This window comes from Spea bombifrons, chromosome 1 (genome assembly GCF_027358695.1).
Source record: "Spea bombifrons isolate aSpeBom1 chromosome 1, aSpeBom1.2.pri, whole genome shotgun sequence".
In the NCBI taxonomy this organism is placed as follows: domain Eukaryota; kingdom Metazoa; phylum Chordata; class Amphibia; order Anura; family Pelobatidae; genus Spea; species Spea bombifrons.
The window spans coordinates 25,182,647-25,204,123 of NC_071087.1; the positions used below are offsets into that span (position 1 = coordinate 25,182,647).

Below are 21,477 nucleotides of genomic sequence, written 5' to 3' on the forward strand. Positions count from 1 at the left end.
TGTGTTAGCAAGTGTTTAACAGGGGGCAGGGTTCTAGTAATAGGGACAGCTTTACTTTAGCTTTACATAGATCAAGCATTGTTTCTTGTACACTGTCCGTGTTACTGAAGTGCTATATTTGTTTATCATCAATTTAATTGCAGGAAGTTGGTAAAGCCCTGGCCTGACCACTAACTATTTTGTAGTCTGTAAAAATTGCTGATAGTGGTTGCCCATCTGAATCATGGTTTTTAACATAACTTAAATGGAACAAATCAGCTTCTTGTCCCAATATGACATTTGCATTGTGTTCTGGAGTTTTAACCTCCTTGAGGCACCTGGGCATTCTATGCCATCCTAAAAAAGGACAGCATATAACATCTTTCTCTAAACAATGTACATGGTGCAACTCGGTATTTGCCACAAACTGGTGTGACTCCCAGTGCCAAGGTCCACATGGCAACAGAAGCCGATCTCCAAATGCCAACAGGAATGTTGCCAGGTCAAGTGTGTCCAAGTAATCTGGATACTTGGTAGCACATGCAAAGCAAGTTTGTCATAATAAAATAATTTAATCCCTTTCTCTTATTTTTTCTTTACGCTTTGATACCTTTGCTGTGCTGACTTGTGCTGTATAATTTATTTGCCTTATATTTTGAAGAGATGGTGGTGACAAAAAAGTGGCTGCATGAGAAGTGACAAAATGATCGTTGTGAAGGTCACAGGCTGTCTACTTACTTTTGTACGGCAGTTTTGGATTCTGTGACGGTGCCAGAATACAATTAGACAAATCTACGGCTTAAGTGATGTGCTCTTTGTAGAGTTTGCTCTGTTATTTCCAAAATACATAAAGATCATATGCCAAAACTGTGAAAACGTTTTTTTTTTATTGTTTTTAAGTTTGTAATGTTTAATTCAGACTAAATGGTGGGCTACATATATATAAAGAAACATGTGTCCTGAAAAATATGTGTTTGGGCACTATAAATTAGTGTCACAACAAATCACTTTGCTATCTGATCTTTGCGGCAATAGCCCTGATCATAAAGGGGTAAATGTGTTATTTTAAAGTCAATGCTCTTCCATTAATTTTGGCACAATGAACACTTTGTAATCCCACAAATAAGCAACTATGGCTATATTATAACTCGTATTGTTCAATATTTACCACAAATCAGAATATGCTCTTCTTCAATAGAACTAGAGCCATTCACATTGACCAAGAATTTCCCCAGCATTTCTCTTAATATTAACCATTAGTATAGTTGAAGAGCACTTGCACCCTACAGCCACTGAGTCCACGCTTCATCAGTTTTACAGTTTAATGCTTTATATATGTTTCTTTGTGTAAACATCAATATGTTACATTTGTAAACTGTTCAAATTATTTTACATTTAACTTTAATTACGTGACCCAGATCATTTCTTAATCCCCACAGAGTGGGTTTTGAGATTTGCATAATAGCAGGTTGTTATATACTCTAAAGTGCAAGAACACGATTCTCATAAACATTATTATAAATGTTATTTGAACATGGTTCCTGAATTAAATTCACAGTAAAAGAATGAGAAGTGAAGTGAATGCATTATCTAGATGGCATTTGGCTCAAACTCTGCAGGTCTAATCTTCATCGTGACCGATTTCAGAGAATACCACCATCCATGCCATGTGTACCAAACAATCCCATTGTCTGTATTAGATGTGTAGGGTCCTTTGTAGTACAAACCATTTAGGTTAGCCGAGTGACACCTGTGGGGGGGACATTAAATAAACATATTGCATACGATAATATCAAAGCAACTTACTGACAATTTTAACATGAGAATATACAAACATCATTGATAGTATGTTTTCGGATTGTGATAATCTCCCATTTATCATATTTACCATTGACCATGGATGTGTTGGCAAACACAGAGAACTCTGTCTACATTTTGGGCAGGGCCCTCCTCACCATTTGTTTCTGTAAATTGCATATTGTTATTTGACGTACTACTTGTTATGTCCTGTCTACCCATTGTACAATATTGCGGGATATGACAGTACCATATACATCAATTATTATTGGTATTATTTTATGCAGGGAACTTGGTTACTCTATATTCTCCTGGTCAGCTTTCCTTGTGCATTCTCGTGCAATCTTGGGCCAGTAAGAGAACCTGGCATTCGCAGGAATGGGATGTATATTATTTTATCATAGGGAGGGCTCTAGCTTGTTTATCTGGTTATCTGTGTGTTTATAAAGGGTTAATGGCCATGGTAATGTAAGAAGGAGCCATACTGTTATGGACAGATGCACTTTTGCTGAAGCTGCAACCTTACATTTTTTTATAAAATATCCATAAGTTAAGTTTACCGTTATAAACTCATTGTTTCATTTTCCATGAAAAGCTGCATGGTTTTCAAACTCCCACCTACTGCCACCCCAGTGTAAATCTTTCAGGTACACTTTCAGAAGCAGATCACTTTCGTTCATAGCATAGATTACAGATTGTTACAGAAATGCAGCCTATGGTAAGTAGCAGCACATGGCTGAACAGCAAATGCTACTTTTTGAGCAACGACTCCTGTGCTGTGGATCACTACTTGCCTGGGCTTTTTCTAATTTCCAGACTTCTTCAGCTAGCAACCTAGTGGCCAATGTGTTCTGTGCAATCACTTTCAGGGCCGGACTGGGACTGAAAAGCAGCCCTGGAAAAATTTGGAGACCAGCCCCATATAGTTTATCTCACGGTGAAGCTCTTATACCCACACGCACCCCTTATACACACCCGAGTCACACTATGTGCTATTCTTTTTATCTCATTATTTGTATTAAAATGCCAGAAAGCAAAAGTGTTAAAAGGCCCTAATAAATGAAATACATTACACATAATGGGATCAAAACATTTACTACTGCAAACATTTTTAGATGAAAGAGTTCCATTTTATTCAGTGGAACAAAACACTGATCACATTATTCTTCACGATATTCTGGTAAGAAACTTTTATTTCTTTATTAATTCATGTAGACTATTTTTTTCCATATTTAATAAAAGCTATGATTGAGACATGTTTGGTTTTTATTTCCTTTCATTTGACAACCTACCCCCGAGTTATGCACCTCTGCTCCCAGGCTTGCCACTCTGCCCCCTGATATGCCTTCTAACCCCCTATATGCCATTCTGCATCCAGAAATGCCTTATACCCTATATGCCACTCTGTCCCATGATATGCCTTCTAACCCCCTATATGCCACTCTGCCATATAGGGGATTAAAAGGCATATCATGGGACAGAGTGGCATATAGTGGGTATAAGGCATTCCTGGAGGCAGAGTGGCATGGAGGGGGTTAAAAGGCATATCATGGGGCACTCTGCCTCCAGAAAAGCCTTATGCCCCCCTATATGCCACTCTGCCTTTATACCCTCCTATATGCCACTCTGCCCCATAATATGCCTTTTAATCCCCTATATGCCACTCTGCCTCCAGAAATGCCTTTTGCTCCCTATGTCACTCTGCCTCCAGAAATGCCTTATACCCCCCCATATGCCACTCTGCCTCCCTGATATGCCCCAACCCTCCTATATGCCCCTCTGCCCCGTGATATGCCTTTTAACCCCCTTTTTGCCACTCCACCTCCAGATATGCCTTTTGACCCCCTATATGTCACTCTGCATCCAGAAATGCCTTATACCCCTAAATGCCACTCTGTCCCATGATATGCCTTCTAACCCCCTATATGCCACTCTGCCATATAGGGGGTTAAAAGGCATATCATGGGACAGAGTGGCATATAGGGGGGTATAAGGCATTTCTGGAGGCAGAGTGGCATAAAGGGGGTTAAAAGGCATATCATGGGGCACTCTGCCTCCAGAAAAGCCTTATGCCCCCTATATGCCACTCTGCCTCCCCGATATGCTTTATACCCTCCTATATGCTCCTCTGCCTCCCCCATAATCCTTTATACCCTCCTATATGCCCCTCTGCCCCATGACATCCCTTTTAACTCCCGTTATGCCACTCTGCCTCCAGATATGCTGTTGACCCCCTATATGTCACTCTGCATCCAGAAATGCCTTATACCCCTATATGCCACTCTGGCATATAGGGGGTTAAAAGGCATATCATGGGACAGAGTGGCATATAGGGGGTATAAGGCATTTCTGGAGGCAGAGTGGCATGAAGGGGGTTAAAAGGCATATCATGGGGCACTCTGCCTCCAGAAAAGCCTTATGCCCCCTATATGCCACTCTGCCTCCCCGATATGCTTTATACCCTACTATATGCTCCTCTGCCCCATGATATACCTTTTAACCCCCTTTATGCCACTCTGCATCCAGAAATGCCTTATACCCCTATATGCAACTCTGGCATATAGGGGGTTAAAAGGCATATCATGGGACAGAGTGGCATATAGGGGGATATAAGGCATTTCTGGAGGCAGAGTGGCATATAGGGGGACACACTTACATACACACACATGCCGATTTTTTTTGTTTTTAACAAATACAAAAGACATTATACAGTACAAAAAATACATTACTTTACTCACCTTCTACTTCTCTTGACTTCCTGGTAGCTGCACACTGTTCTCCTCTATGCTGACAGGATGCCACTGACATCCGGTGCTGCAGCAGTGCGAGGGGGCGGAGCTTCCACTTCACGCGGCTCCCATCACTATGCAGCCATCAGACTGCTGGGAATGTAATCTGAACGGCCGGTGCGTGCTGATGCCGCCGGCCGGAGCTACTTTAACACTTTTTTTTTTTTATTTATATGGTAAGCTGGATCGGCTCGCCATATAAAGTAAAAAAAAAAAGTATTAAAGCAGAGGCGGCCGGGGGCATCAGCACGCACCGGCCGTTCAGATTACATTCCCAGCAATCTGATGGCTGCATAGTGATGGGAGCAGCGTGAGGGGGCGGAGCTTTCACCCCTCACACTGCTCCCATCAGTAGACGGCCATCGCACACGGCCGCTGGGTGCTGATGCCGGCCGGCCGCATCAGCACCCAGCGGCCGCTTTGATTAGATTTCGGGCAGCCTGGGGGGGCAGCTCAGCGGCTGTCTTCATGGCCGCCCAGCCCCCGGACCTTCCGGCCCACCGGGAAATTTCCCGGCAGGGCCGGACTGGGACTGAAAAGCAGCCCTGGAAAAATTTGGAGACCAGCCCCATATAGTTTATCTCACGGTGAAGCTCTTATACCCACACGCACCCCTTATACATACCCGAGTCACACTATGTGCTATTCTTTTTATCTCATTATTTGTATTAAAATGCCAGAAAGCAAAAGTGTTAAAAGGCCCTAATAAATGAAATACATTACACATAATGGGATCAAAACATTTACTACTGCAAACATTTTTAGACGAAAGAGTTCCATTTTATTCAGTGGAACAAAACACTGATCACATTATTCTTCACGATATTCTGGTAAGAAACTTTTATTTCTTTATTAATTCATGTAGACTATTTTTTTCCATATTTAATAAAAGCTATGATTGAGACATGTTTGGTTTTTATTTCCTTTCATTTGACAACCTACCCCCGAGTTATGCACCTCTGCTCCCAGGCTTGCCACTCTGCCCCCTGATATGCCTTCTAACCCCCTATATGCCATTCTGCATCCAGAAATGCCTTATACCCTATATGCCACTCTGTCCCATGATATGCCTTCTAACCCCCTATATGCCACTCTGCCATATAGGGGATTAAAAGGCATATCATGGGACAGAGTGGCATATAGTGGGTATAAGGCATTCCTGGAGGCAGAGTGGCATGGAGGGGGTTAAAAGGCATATCATGGGGCACTCTGCCTCCAGAAAAGCCTTATGCCCCCCTATATGCCACTCTGCCTTTATACCCTCCTATATGCCACTCTGCCCCATATGCCTTTTAATCCCCTATATGCCACTCTGCCTCCAGAAATGCCTTTTGCTCCCTATGTCACTCTGCCTCCAGAAATGCCTTATACCCCCCCATATGCCACTCTGCCTCCCTGATATGCCCCAACCCTCCTATATGCCCCTCTGCCCTGTGATATGCCTTTTAACCCCCTTTTTGCCACTCCACCTCCAGATATGCCTTTTGACCCCCTATATGTCACTCTGCATCCAGAAATGCCTTATACCCCTAAATGCCACTCTGTCCCATGATATGCCTTCTAACCCCCTATATGCCACTCTGCCATATAGGGGGTTAAAAGGCATATCATGGGACAGAGTGGCATATAGGGGGGTATAAGGCATTTCTGGAGGCAGAGTGACATAAAGGGGGTTAAAAGGCATATCATGGGGCACTCTGCCTCCAGAAAAGCCTTATGCCCCCTATATGCCACTCTGCCTCCCCGATATGCTTTATACCCTCCTATATGCTCCTCTGCCTCCCCCATAATCCTTTATACCCTCCTATATGCCCCTCTGCCCCATGACATCCCTTTTAACTCCCGTTATGCCACTCTGCCTCCAGATATGCTGTTGACCCCCTATATGTCACTCTGCATCCAGAAATGCCTTATACCCCTATATGCCACTCTGGCATATAGGGGGTTAAAAGGCATATCATGGGACAGAGTGGCATATAGGGGGTATAAGGCATTTCTGGAGGCAGAGTGGCATGAAGGGGGTTAAAAGGCATATCATGGGGCACTCTGCCTCCAGAAAAGCCTTATGCCCCCTATATGCCACTCTGCCTCCCCGATATGCTTTATACCCTACTATATGCTCCCAGGGCCGGACTGGGACTGAAAAGCAGCCCTGGAAAAATTTGGAGACCAGCCCCATATAGTTTATCTCACGGTCGCGCTCTTTAACCACACGCACCCCTTATACATACCCGACTCACACTATTCGCCATTCTTTTTATCTCATTATTTGTATTAAAATGCCAGAAAGCAAAAGTTTTAAAAGGCCCTAATAAATGAAATACATTACACATAATGGGATCAAAACATTTGCTACAGCGAACATTTTAGATGAAAAAGTTCAGTGGAACAAAACAGTGATCACATTATTCTTCACGATATTCTGGTAAGAAACTTTTGTTTCTTTATTAATTCATGTAGACTATTTTTTTCATATTTAATATAAGCTATGATTGAGACATGTTTGGTTTTTTTTCCTTTTATTTGCCAACCTACCCCCGAGTTATGCACATCTGCCCCCAGGCTTGCCACTCTGCCCCCCTGATATGCCTTCTAACCCCCTATATGCCACTCTGCCTCCAGAAATGCCTTATACCCCCTATATGCCACTCTGTCCCATGATATGCCTTTTAACCCCCTGTATGCCACTCTGCCATATAGGGGTCAAAAGGCATATCATGGGACAGAGCGGCATATAGGGGGTATAAGGCATTCCTGGAGGCAGAGTGGCAAAAAGGGGGTTAAAAGGCATATCATGGGGCACTCTGCCTCCAGAAAAGCCTTATGCCCTCCTATATGCCACTCTGCCTCCCCGATATGCTTTATACCCTCCTATATGCCACTCTGCCCCATGATATGCCTTTTAATCCCTTATATGCCACTCTGCCTCCCTGATATGCTTCAATCCTCCTATATGCCCATCTGCCCCGTGATATGCCTTTTAACCCCCCCTTTTGCCACTATACCTCCAGATATGCCTTTTGACCTCCTCTATGTCACTCTGCATCCAGAAATGCCTTATACCCCTATATGCCACTCTGTCTCATGATATGCCTTCTAACCTCCTATATGCCACTCTGCCATATAGGGGGTTAAAAGGCATATCATGGGACAGAGTGGCATATAGGGGGGTATAAGGCATTTCTGGAGGCAGAGTGGCATAAAGGGGGTTAAAAGGCATATCATGGGGCACTCTGCCTCCAGAAAAGCCTTATGCCCCCCTATATGCCACTCTGTCCCATGATATGCCTTTTAACCCCCATATGCCACTCTGCCTCCCTGATATGCCTCAACCCTCTTATATGCCCCTCTGCCCCGTGATATACCTTTAACCCCCTTTTTGCCACTATACCTCCAGATATGCCTTTTGACCTCCTATGTGTCACTCTGCATCCAGAAATGCCTTATACCCCTATATGCCACTCTGTCCCATGATATGCCTTTTAACCCCCTATATGGCAGAGTGGCATATAGGGGGTTAGAAGGCATATCATGGGACAGAGTGGCATATATGGGTATAAGGCATTTCTGGAGGCAGAGTGGCATAAAGGGGGTTAAAAGGCATATCATGGGGCACTCTACCTCCAAAAAAGCCTTATGCCCCCTATATGCCACTCTGTCCCATCATATGCCTTTTAATCCCCTATATGTCACTCTGCATCCAGAAATGCCTTATACCCATATATATGCCACTCTGGCATATAGGGGGTTAAAAGGCATGTCATGGGACAGAGTGGCATATAGGGGGGTAAAAGGCATTTCTGGAGGCAGAGTGGCATATAGGGGGATACACTTACATACACACACATGCTGAAAACACATTCAAAAAAATATTATACATTTTGTACAAAAAAATACATTACTTTACTCACCTTCTACTTCTCTTCACTGACCTGACATCCGGTGCTGCAGCAGTCTGAGTGCGAGGGGGCGGAGCTTCCACCTCACGCTGCTCCCATCACTATGCAGCCATCGGACTGCTGGGAATGTAATCTGAACGGCCGGTGCGTGCTGATGCCCCCGGCCGGAGCTACTTTAACACTTTTTTTTTTATTTATATGGTAAGCAGGATCGGCTCGCCATATAAAGTAAAAAAAAAAGTATTAAAGCAGAGCCGGCCGGCGGCATCAGCACGCACCGGCCGTTCAGATTACATTCCCAGCAATCTGACAGCCGCATAGTGATGGGAGCAGCGTGAGGGGTGAAAGGTCAGTGCGAGGGGGCGGAGCTTTCACCCCTCACGCTGCTCCCATCACTAGGCGGCCATCGCACACGGCTGCTGGGTGCCGATGCGGTCGGCCGGCGATACTGTAATACATTTTTAAAATTTAATATGGCAAGCCGGACCAGCTTGCCATATTAAATTAAGAAAAAAGTATTATAGTAGCGCCGGCCGCATCAGCACCCAGCGGCCGCTCAGATTAGATTTCGGGCAGCCTGGGGGGCAATTGCCCCTGGTCCCAGCCCACGGACCTTCCGGCCCACCGGGAAATTTCCCGGTATCCCGGTGGGCCAGTCCGGCCCTGTATGCTCCTCTGCCCCATGATATACCTTTTAACCCCCTTTATGCCACTCTGCATCCAGAAATGCCTTATACCCCTATATGCAACTCTGGCATATAGGGGGTTAAAAGGCATATCATGGGACAGAGTGGCATATAGGGGGATATAAGGCATTTCTGGAGGCAGAGTGGCATATAGGGGGACACACTTACATACACACACATGCCGATTTTTTTTGTTTTTAACAAATACAAAAGACATTATACAGTACAAAAAATACATTACTTTACTCACCTTCTACTTCTCTTGACTTCCTGGTAGCTGCACACTGTTCTCCTCTATGCTGACAGGATGCCACTGACATCCGGTGCTGCAGCAGTGCGAGGGGGCGGAGCTTCCACTTCACGCGGCTCCCATCACTATGCAGCCATCAGACTGCTGGGAATGTAATCTGAACGGCCGGTGCGTGCTGATGCCGCCGGCCGGAGCTACTTTAACACTTTTTTTTTTTTTATTTATATGGTAAGCTGGATCGGCTCGCCATATAAAGTAAAAAAAAAAAGTATTAAAGCAGAGGCGGCCGGGGGCATCAGCACGCACCGGCCGTTCAGATTACATTCCCAGCAATCTGATGGCTGCATAGTGATGGGAGCAGCGTGAGGGGTGAAAGGTCAGTGCGAGGGGGCGGAGCTTTCACCCCTCACACTGCTCCCATCAGTAGACGGCCATCGCACACGGCCGCTGGGTGCTGATGCCGGCCGGCCGCATCAGCACCCAGCGGCCGCTTTGATTAGATTTCGGGCAGCCTGGGGGGCAGCTCAGCGGCTGTCTTCATGGCCGCCCAGCCCCCGGACCTTCCGGCCCACCGGGAAATTTCCCGGTATCCCGGTGGGCCAGTCCGGCCCTGATCACTTTCCAGTCTGGGATGCCAGAACCGACCTGGTAACCACTTTCAGCTCCCCTTTCTGTAGTAGTGATGTCCGGATCATGAACGAATCGTTCATTTGATCCGGTTCTTTTTAGTGATCCGGATGAGTCGGTTCACTAGACTGAACGATTCGTTTGTAGCGATTCAGTCTGTGAATCATCATGCAGCTGTAACCTGATCCTAGAGCTGTGAGTCATCTGCAGAGCACTCTGGGGTCAGGTTACAGCTCATTAATTCTCATAGGAACGATGACTCATAGAGTCAGAGAGTCGTTCAAAGAGTCGAATGAACCGAAGAGTCGAAAGAACCGAAGAGTCGAATGAACCGAAGAGTCGAATGAACCGAAGAGTCGAATGAACCGAAGAGTCGAATGATTCGAATCTTACAGGGATCCGGATCTTACAAGGATCCGAATCTTACAGAGATTCGAATCATTCAGAGAATATTACTGATACCATACTTTTATAAATAAATACATTAATAATGTTCACACTGCCCCCAGGATTTAGATTCCCCTGAGTTTGCCCCCCTTTACCTATAACTGCACCTACAGTTAACTTTATTAAATTAATTAAATTAACCCTCAGTCATCAGCATAAAATTAACCCTTATACCCCATCAACCATAACTGCCCCTGAAATTAACCGTAAAGATCCCATTAACCATAACGGCCCCTGAAATTAACCCTAAAGACCCCATTAACCATAACGGCCCCTGAAATTAACCCTAAATACTCCATTAACCATAACTACCCCTAAATTAATTGCATGTACTCCAGATAAATTACCTAATAAATTGGTATGGTTGATGGGGTCTTTAGTGTTAATTTGGGGGCAGTTATGCTTAATGGGGTGTTTAAGGATAATTTAGGGGCAGTTATGCTTAATGGGGTCTTTAGTGTTAATTTGGGGGCAGTTATGCTTAATGGGGTGTTTAGGGTTAATTTGGGGGCAGTTATGCTTAATGGGGTGTTTAGGGTTAATTTGGGGGCAGTTATGCTTAACGGGGTGTTTAGGGTTAATTTAGGGGCAGTTATGCTTAATGGGGTGTTTAGGGTTAATTTGGGGCAGTTATGCTTAATGGGATGTTAAGGGTTAATTTTAGGGGCAGTCATGGTTGATGGTGTGTTAAGGGTTAATTTTAGGGCAGTCATGGTTGATGGGGTGTTTAGGGTTAATTTAATGGTGAGGGTTAATTTAATTAATTTAATAAAGTTAGCTTAAGGTGCAGTTGCAGGTAAAGGGGAATGTAAATCCTGGGGGCAGTGATTATTAATATATTTATTTATAACAGTATGGTGACATTCTCTTAATGATTAGAATGCCAATGAAGGCAGAGAGTCGTTCAAAGATCCGGATCTTACAATGATCCGGATCTTACAATGATCCGGATCTTACAGTGATCCGGATCACTGTAAGATTCGGATCCCTGTAAGATCCGAATCTTTGAACGACTCTCTGCCTTCATTGACATCACTGGAGGCAGGGGGGAGGATTCATAATAAAAGGGGCGGGGCCAATCGTTAGTGTGCCTGCACGGAGTTACTGGAAAACAGTAACTCCGTGCAGACACACTGAGTGATCCGAAGATCCGGATCATGAATCGGATCATTTCAGTGAACGAATCGAAATGATCCGATTCACTTTAATGATCCGAACTTCCCATCACTATTCTGTAGCCGAAGGGATTTTATTCCTCTCCTGATTTGATTGCTTTTCATGTATCTCTCAGGTCTGCCTTTTCCCTCTTTGCATTGCTCTTCCACTGGCCGAGGGTTACCATTACATTTATCTAATTACTGAGCAATGAAAGGTGCCAGATGGCTGGCTAATCCTATTCTTAGCGCAGGTACCATTCATATTCTCTGGTGTTTATTCAGTAAAGGGAGAGTTCACAGGAGAGTCTGCGGGGAAATTTCAACTAATTTACTTTACTATGCACTAAAAAGGGAGTTTCTGCTGCAGCAAGAAATTGGATGACCCTGTATAATGACCCTGTATAATGACCCTGTATAATGACCCTGTAAAATGCACAGTTAAACCAGAGAACCCTTCTCTCTCCTCACTTATTGACTTGTGCATTATAAGGGAGCAACGTATCCCTTTTTGCTGGAGGAACCTCCTTTGGCCCTCCACTTCATGGATAGACCCCTTTTTGTGTTAATAAACAGTTTAAATGGTGCTATAGCCATTTAAATTGGGCGATTTGTGCCATTGTAATATTCATTAGCTAAAAACTGCACTTACTAAAAAAAACCACACATTCTGCTGCTGAATAAAAAAGGGTGTTCTTTTGGTTTCTAAAGGAGCTAAAACACCACGTAAATACTCTTCTCTACGCATCACTTTGAAGCAGAGTAAGTAAATCACCACACCTGTTATACCACCAGCCGCCTTTGTCCTCTTCGGCACAGTTTCCTTCATAGTTGTCATTGTCTCTGTCCAGGGTGCTGAATTTCATGCCATTGTGATTTGCCCACCATTTAACTTCAGGGTTAAACCCCCCCAAAAGCGAATCCCCAGCAGTACCTGTATACTCGCCACAACTCATTTGATAGGAGCTCTGGGATTATAGAAAATAAATATTTATGAAAACATATTAAGATTCACAAAAAATGGGCACAATTTTGGAAGCAGCATTTCCACCACTGGAAGCCATTCTAGGGCCATTGGAAGCGAAGCTTTTATCTACAAATGGTCACTGAATCACCAAACTATTCAAACAGTTCATGAAGAAGGTCTACAGGGCTTGGAATTGAAATATTGTTATGCAACTTTTATTTAAGGAATGTAAAGTTACTTTCCTCAGACAAAAAGTATGTATTCATATATACAGTAGGGGAACTTTCTCCATAATTACTAATAATTAAAGTTTTTAACAGTTTTTAACCATTTTTAACTAGTTTCTGCATAATATGATGTTTCAGGCTGCTGCAAGTCAGTCATTTGCCCAGCCGGGCACGCTGACTAGTATTAGTCTATAGAGGAATAGACTTTATTAGCATTGCCATAAAGAATCAGCTTAGTGTGGTGGTTTAACAGAAATCATCACCTAAATAATCAGTCACTGTCAACAATGACAGCCTCCAGCTCTATAAGGAAGTTTTTGAGAAGAAAGCTAGTTAAAACCTGCTTTTTCAGTGCTGACTTATAGTATACACAGAACCGTATTTTATGCCCAAGCACAGAAATATATTTCCATGGGATTTCCCTCTTTAAAGTGAAAAATGATGTGGGAGATTGCCGAGACTTAGAAAGCTGGGCATTCAGGCATCTACTGCAAACCTGTAAACAATGTCCATACTTTCTCACTCCATGGCACTACAGCTCTCCCTCCTTTTCTCTTTTCTCCTATCCCACTGTTTTTTAGTTATCTTTTTTCTTTCCCTTCTATTATTAAAGTGTTAGCTTTCATGTCCTGGTTTGACGGTAGCTTTAGTAGTCTTCTCTGCTCTGCTTCATTGGCGTTTATTGTGCTGATCTTTACACCCCAGCCTCACAGAAACATTACCGGGGATTTAATAGCCCTCTTGGCAATGGAAGGATGTGGTAGGCAAGTTTTTACAGCATAGCCGGTGGCTGGCATAGCAACACAGAATTTGACGATGGATACGATTCTGCACATCAAGCCTGCTTGGTTTCCCTGATATAAAACTCAGACCTTAACAAACCTTTATCACAGAAAAACAACAACGCATGACTGTGTTACTACCTGTTCATCTCCAACCCTGAAACTCTTATACTGTGCAAATCTTCTCTGGCCTTCAAAATCTATCAAATCGATTCTCAGCGTGTAGTCACCTAGAGACAAACAAAAGAATAATTATAATTCTTTCAAAATATACATTTAGTCTAAAATTGGAGTTACTGATTGGTTGGTATCAGTTTTGCTCTCTTTATTTTCACTTTCTTTGTTGTTGCTGTAGATGGTTTGATTGTGTTTAGCCCGTATATTGCCCAAGTATAGTCAGTGGTCAGAAAACTGTTTTTATAAATATTAGGAAGTTACAATGTTAGCACATCTGTTGGCTAATTAAAGTCCCATCGAGTGGAGAATACAGAATGGTGCAGAATTGGGTTGGCAGGGTTGATAAATACCAATACTAGGCCAAAGCCTTTACCTTGCAATGTTAAATAGTGCAGGTGGTCATTTCCTAGCCAGTATTCTCCATTTGCAGAAGCAAAATCACCAAATCCTTGCTTATAATCAGTCCAGTTCCTACACAGAAAAGAAGGCAATATGACATCATAAACTCTTCATGAAACAAAAATACAAGACACAGCAAAAATGCTACTTCCTACTTCTTTTGTGGAGAATTAGGATTAAAAGTATATTTCAGAGGACTAACTCCAATAGTAGTCGTTGTTAGTGTCCGGGCGGTGGGACATTGGGAATGCACTTGTGGAAAGCATGCAAAAAAAATGGCTCCTCCTATGGCACAAGTATGTTTCCCCAACTAATTATTAAAACGGTTTTGATGCTCTCATTTTTTGGTATTATATATCAGAGGTGCATGGCTAAATGACTGTGAGACTATTTCACTAGAGTATTGCGTACAGTTCTGGAGACCACATCTCCAGAAGGATATTGACACATTGGAGAGAGTCCAGAGGAGAGCTACACAAATGGTAAGTAGTTTGCCGGACAGAAATTATCAGGAAAGGTTAAAGGATATTACTATGTACAGCTTGGAATAAAGAAGAGAGATGGGGATGCAATAGAAATATTTAAATACGTTTTAAAGGAGGAGCAATGTTCGAACAAGAGGTCATGGTCTACAACTAGAGGGTCAGAGGCTTAGATGTAACTTAAGGAAGTCCTACTTTACTCAGAGGGTAGTAGGGATTTTAAACAGACATGGGATACACATAAAGCTTTCCTCACTTTAGGACCTGACCAAAGACGATAGATGGTTAAACCCCTTACATCAGGAAAAATGGGCAGACTAGATGGGCCGAATGGTTCTTATGTGCTGTGAAATTGTAATCATTTGGCACTTTTGGGCTGGTGTGAGGTTTTAATCTACTTTAATCATAGTTTTAAGTGAAAATTTGAATTACAGACAACTCAAATACAATACAACCCACTTTAAAACAGAGTATGTGTGCAGACTTCAGGTACAAGGTCTCATGGTTGGTTTATAATCCAATCCAACATTGTGAAATCATGGCATATTTGAATGACGGACACAGTGTTTCACCTGCGGATGTATTACTTGATGCAGCTCACAAAACAAAGGACATTTTTTGTTGCATGAGCCGTCAACAGTGCTCCAGCAGGCAGATTTACCTATAGAAGTCTTCTCTTCCGTTGAAGCGTCTCTGAAAAACAGTCCAGCCTCCTCCCTCAGTCATGTCGCAGAAGGCAGAGAATGGCTCGATACTCTCAACAGGTTTTATCTTGTAGAAACCACTCAACTTGTGGCCAGCGTTATAAATTTCAGAACAATCTGAAAGGGAAAATGCAATTATTTACAAATATATTGAAATATAAACCATGAATATAGGTAACTTTTTTCCTCCCCAATATGTTACGGCTCTCACCTACTGCTTAGTTGCTGATGATCGGTTTAGACTGCCTTATATAAGGATGAAGTAAGGAGGAGGTTAGGGAACTTCAGGACAGGTAATTGATAACACTGGCTCTGCCAATGGCTGCTGGTGATTTTAGCTGCCATTAAAATATTTTTTAATATAGACAATTCTTAAACAATTACACTGAATGACAAACAAAGGTTATTGCGTTTGTGACAGCGATTGCTCCCAATTAAGCACAGCCAGTCATGTATTTACTTGGCTAGACTACACACTCACTCCTACAAAAGTGTAAAACAATACATGATTATTAAACACACATTATCATTTAATAAACATATTGAATGTGTGCTTACAGTGCACGCCATTGATATTTATAACAATCATATTCCTCAGCACTGTACAATTTAACAAGACATAACAACTAGTATCAATATGTTTTATTGGCCTGACCTTTCAGAAAAAGTCAGCAGAGAAAAGCTATGAAACCCTTCTAGCCTGATTATTTTCTTAGATACATTCATCCACGAGACCTTGATAATTGTCTCATTGCAATGTTCCTGCTGTAGCAGAACAAATATTCTTGCCCTTGAAATAACAGAAATTCGGGGTATGGTTATCCGTGATTACAAGACGTCATGAAATCATAAGGCCTTTTCTGACCTGCATAGCTTCGTCTGTTTCCCAGAACCATCACAAGTTGTTCATCTCCTCGGTCCATTAACTGGAGCTCCTTCTCATGCAACAGGTTCTGGATTTTTATTTGCTGAAGTTTCACTTGGTGCTCAAGGAGGCTCACCTGAGCCTTCAGTCGTATCTGATCTTTCAGACAGTTGTCCAGAGCCTATATAATGAAAGGTATGGAAGCAAATGAATGCAGAAGAAATACATCTTGGCCTTTGAGAATGAATAGTGACCTACGCTATGTAACGGGAAATTGAGCTGTGGAGTGTATGTAAATTTATCGGTAAATAAATAAAGACACAAAACACCATAAATGTGTTTAAAAGTCTTTACTTCATCTATGGATTGTAATATATGGCCACAGTACAGCTACATAGTCAGCACAATGTGAACTGACATTGTAAAAGGATAACTGGGTTTGACCTCCAATACTGGTCAATAAGTCCTTTACCATCTAGTTTCAAACTTACTGAAAACCATTGCCCTGGATATTAACCATTTAATAGTATATAGATATCATCCATTTAACATGGGGCAATTTGCCATTAGTAACCAGTCACCACAGTTTAAACCAAAATAAACCATATATATCAATCATACCAAACCATGTAAGACCACTGGCTGGCATATGTGTAGGGGATACGTCCTCGGTCCTCTAGGACCATTTTTCTTGTGATGTATCCCCTACGTCATTGGTCACAAAGGGGTTAGAAGAGCTGTTTCACCTAGATGTTTTTTTCCAATTTTTCCTAAATATTTAAATTATTATGTGCTTCTCTTGTTCAATACCTCTTAATTTGTTCCTTTGCCCTGCTGGCTGCCTGTCAATGCTTGGCATCACAGAAGGGGCATTTGCTTAAAGGTCTATTAGTTTAAAAGGGACTGTGAGTGGTTGTAGGAGATCGGTGAACAAGACAACACTCATCTCTAGTATCTCAATAAACCTTTCCATATAAACCTTAATATGTCATTAGCTTTATTGTCCTAATGACATTTTCCTACCACTTGGGTGGTCCATCCCCGCACCAGTCATTAGTATGGTATTGTTAAGAATCTTAATTTACATTAATTAAACTCCAACTTTCTAAATACTAGTTGTGTCCATTTGGCGGCAATGTGCTATATTACCAACAAGAACAACAAGATGCATGTTCTCAGCAATAAAATATTTATAAGCAGTATGCTGATCTCGATTGAAAACAGATTTGGATTTAAATTTTTTAAATAAGCTTTAAAAAAGGAACTGTTACGAACCACTTACTGTTACACAAATGATGCAAAGTGTAATAATTCCAAATGAAGAGAAACAGAAATTCTTCATCTTGACAAATTCTAAGAAAACATGTAATGTGCATTAATAAAAATGTTAAGACTATTGCATAGATCAGTTTCACTGTAGTGTAATCAACAACCCCCCACCATCCCAAATACAAAAATTCACATTTTGGTGTACAAGTGTGAATAGCCACTATTTTTTGTTTACTTTTAGAATTCCAAATAAACATATTTATTTTGAAAGTCTGGTAATTTTTCCTTGAAAACCCAAAATTGTTATTATTTATTTTATTCTGCAGCATTGTACAATGGGTAAGCAGGACATATCAAGTAGTGTATTACATAACGATTTGACCAATAACAACAGTTAAGGAGGGCTCTGCTCAAACAACCTTATAATCTAGAGGTATGTAATACAAGAGCTAAACGTGACACTGTTAATGTTAGTGTTAGTGTTGACCAGCCACACTAGTATAGGGATTGTCCAAGGGCCTGAGAGGGATAAGGAAAGGTGAGCTAAAGGAAGATGAGAAGAAGGGCGTTAACACATAACTTTTTAAGCGTCCTTAAAGAAGTGGTTCTTGAGGGATTATTTGTAGGACCAAAGGCAGGACAGATAGGATGGGGAGGGCATTCCAAAGGATAGGGGCAGCTCTTGAGTAATCTTGCAAGCGTGCATGAAAACTAGAAATCAGAGCACATGACAGATGGAGAGCAATGGAGCAGTGGAGACACGGGGTAAGAGTGTATTTGGAGATCAGTGAGGAGAACTAAGTAGAGGAATCACTGAGGATATTTGAAAGTAAGACTCAGGATTCGGAAACAAATTTGAGAACAGGCAGCCAGTAAAGAGATAGGAGAGGTGTTAGTAAAGCGATGGATGAGGAAGATAACTCTGACAGCAGAGTTTATGGGGGATGAGACGGGTATGAGGGAAACCAGGAACAAAAGCCTTGGTGGCATCTTCTGTTAGGAAAGGATGAATGCGGGGCAAGGTTTGTTAAGATGTTTTTAAGATTTTTTCATACAGACTGGATGTGGCAGTTAGCTACACTATCTAAGAGGGTTTTAGAGAAGATACATAGATTTGCGTGTCATCAGCATACAGGTGGAGTTGAAGGCCAAAGGTTGGGATGAGTTTGCCAAGTGAGATGGTGTGAAGTGAGAAGAGAAGGGGTCCTACAACTGAGCCTTGGAGTATCTGGAATGAGGGGAGGTGGGGGGAAGTGTTACTGGAGAGGGAGACACTGAACGTATGTTCAGAAAGGTAGGAAACAGGAGAGAGCAGTGTCCCAGAGACCAAGATTGTGAAGAGTTAGAAGGAGAAGAGGGTGGTCCCCAGTGTCAAAAGCAGCAGAAAGGTCCAGTAGTATAATAACACATGCTAAAAATGTCAGTTTCCACCTTGTTGGTGCTAATATTGTAATTGCTTAGTTTCCAACATTTTGGTTGTCCAAACTGGAACATTTTTGTTGGTAGAGGCAGGGAGAAGCAGGGCTTGCCTATCTACCGTACCTGGAGAGCCACCTTGTGGCGATCAGCTTCAGAGAGTCACAAAGTGGCCATGTGGAAGCTAAGATTGAGGTATGTGCTACAAAATCACAGACGTCCATCATTTTTACAGCTCCCTAGGCCTGCTGTCAGGGGAGGTCAGAACATCTCCCCAACCAGCCCATGACCCCACTCCTTGCAAAAGCAGAACAGTGGGGCAGCTTGGTGAGATAGTTGGGAAGTATGCACACCTAGTGTACACATAAAAGTTGCTACTTCAGAGCCCTAGAATGAGTGTTAAAGCATGTAAACACAGGGAACTGAATTGTGCACAGTGCTTTACTCCTCATGTGGTATCACTACAAATAAGAAGCAATACCATCTGGTAATCATCACAGGATTAGAAATTCTGTACTTGTTCATATGCTTTCAATTTTGTTTTGCAATATTCATATTTTCAACTTCCCAGGCTTTTGCTTCGCATGTTAGTTCTCTTTATTTAACTTTGGGTCTTTAAGACTAATTGAAACACTTTTAGGTGTGTCCGACTCTTTAAACTGAACTAAACCCAGACTTTTGTGAAAACAGATCAGTTTTCATAAAGTAGTCAGATGTTTTTCAGGGATCGAAGATTGCAGGATTTCACTGGTAAAGTATTCAGACCAATGCGCCCAGGAATTTCCTGTTTAACGTGCTCCTCACCCTGTACATACTGGATTTTAACATTTGCAGCACATTACGGTGAAAGTACACCACAGATTTTTGTGAGCCAAAATATTTTCTAATTAATTTTGGTCTATGTAAAACACACAAGAAAACAAGTCTGAACAATGTATCCTTGAACGTGACACATGTTTACTAAGCTTAAAGAAAACATGGCTTACCTGTGGGCAGAATTTACTGTCCTGTCTTCCCAAAGAGTTCTTCTCTGTGCTTTAGATTTAGCAACATTGGACGATATCTGGATTCAGTATGTGAAATCCAAAACATTCTTGGCCTCTGACTCATGACAATATGAACTCATAACGTGATGGTGAAAATTACAATCACATGGAGGAAATATAAAAATGTCAAAAAAAGTGTGTATATAAAGCCAGGAGATAAACAGAATAACAATGTAAAAGGTACCTGAATGTGTGTATATATATATATATATATATACATATACACATATACACACACATTATTAAGTATATCATTGTGTACTTAAAGGACCAGACATAGAATTATTTTATTTTCTTAATTTGTTTTAATATTTTTGTTTTACAAACAACAGGAACAATAGAGTTCTCTCACCAGGTTCGCTAGGTTAGAGTGGGGTGTTTGTGCGGGGATGGACCTCTAGGACCCTGCGCAAAGCAGCTGAAAGCTTATGCCTCTTACTGAAAATGGCCGTCTGCAGACATCTTAGGTTTTCTATTGGGTGCCATCTGCATGTGTATGAGGGTGTAACAGGGTGTCAATGCAGGAAACACCAAGGAATCGGCAGAGTACAAATCAGAGTCACAATGCAAGCCAGGGTCATACATGGAATGTGGGAGCAGAACACAGTACCAAAGGAGCCAGACGTGTACTTAAACAGAGTCTAGAAACCATGTGGTGTAATAAAAACACAGGTACAAAAGGGCAAGTCGATAAAGTCAGAGGAAGACAAGAACAGCAGTCACAAACAGACAACAATGGTCTAGCAAAGGAAGCCAATAGCAAACGCATACCTCACAAATTTCCGAGCACTGTCAAACTGTCCGGCAGAGCTGCTTCCATTGTCCCAATTTGGTGGGCAATGAAGAGAATGGGCCATTTGACCAGGTGCTCTGATTTCCCCTGACTGGCCTAGGGAGCTGTAAAAACCTTGTGCTGGTGGGCGGTTAGTCATGTCTCCTACCCTGCCCCCATCTAAGACCCATCCTCCCCTTGCCACTACCTAAACACAGGTGTCCCACTTTGGACACCAAAAATGTTGGGGGTATGCTGATCTTACAAAGGTTTGTCAGACATCAAATTAGGGCAATTGACCTCAAGGGGAGACTGCTGTGCAAGTGATCTACCAGTGGGTACAAGGGTTTAATATCCCAAGTAGATGAATGTTTTGGTAAAATACATAACACTACCCCTTTTATCAGACATAGATAAAGAATACTCTTGCTGATGTCTGGAATTACAAAATTTAAAGCTGAACCATATTATTTTATGGAACATACAGCCAGACTATCTTGAAATTTGTGTGACAAAAACTCTCAAGCCTAGATAAATAGATTAATAGACTGTCCCATGCTAAGAATTCAGGGTCTCTTAGAAGTCTGGCGTCATTACAATTCACATTAAAGGGGGCAGATTCATTAGGTGCTCTCTTATCTTCTGAAAGCAATCAGCTATTAGGCCTCATGGTATCTTGGGTCTTTTGATCATTGTCTGAATCAGAGGATATCAAGGTTTTGGGGACATCTAGACAAGGTCCT

General features: G+C 42.2%; 1 protein-coding gene across 1 annotated transcript; it reads right to left on the bottom strand.

Moving 5' to 3' along the window:
- Positions 1 to 1,287: 1,287 nt before the first annotated feature.
- FGL1 (fibrinogen like 1) lies at positions 1,288 to 19,981 on the bottom strand. The gene is made up of 8 exons (XM_053455186.1): positions 19,903 to 19,981; positions 17,514 to 17,584; positions 16,232 to 16,412; positions 15,324 to 15,483; positions 14,155 to 14,252; positions 13,746 to 13,834; positions 12,409 to 12,596; positions 1,288 to 1,729 (listed from the first exon to the last, which is right to left on the bottom strand). The coding sequence occupies exons 2-8, from the start codon at positions 17,571 to 17,573 to the stop codon at positions 1,570 to 1,572; spliced, it is 936 nt and encodes a 311-aa protein (XP_053311161.1). The 5' UTR covers positions 17,574 to 17,584; positions 19,903 to 19,981; the 3' UTR covers positions 1,288 to 1,569.
- Between the last annotated feature and the right edge of the window lie 1,496 nt (positions 19,982 to 21,477).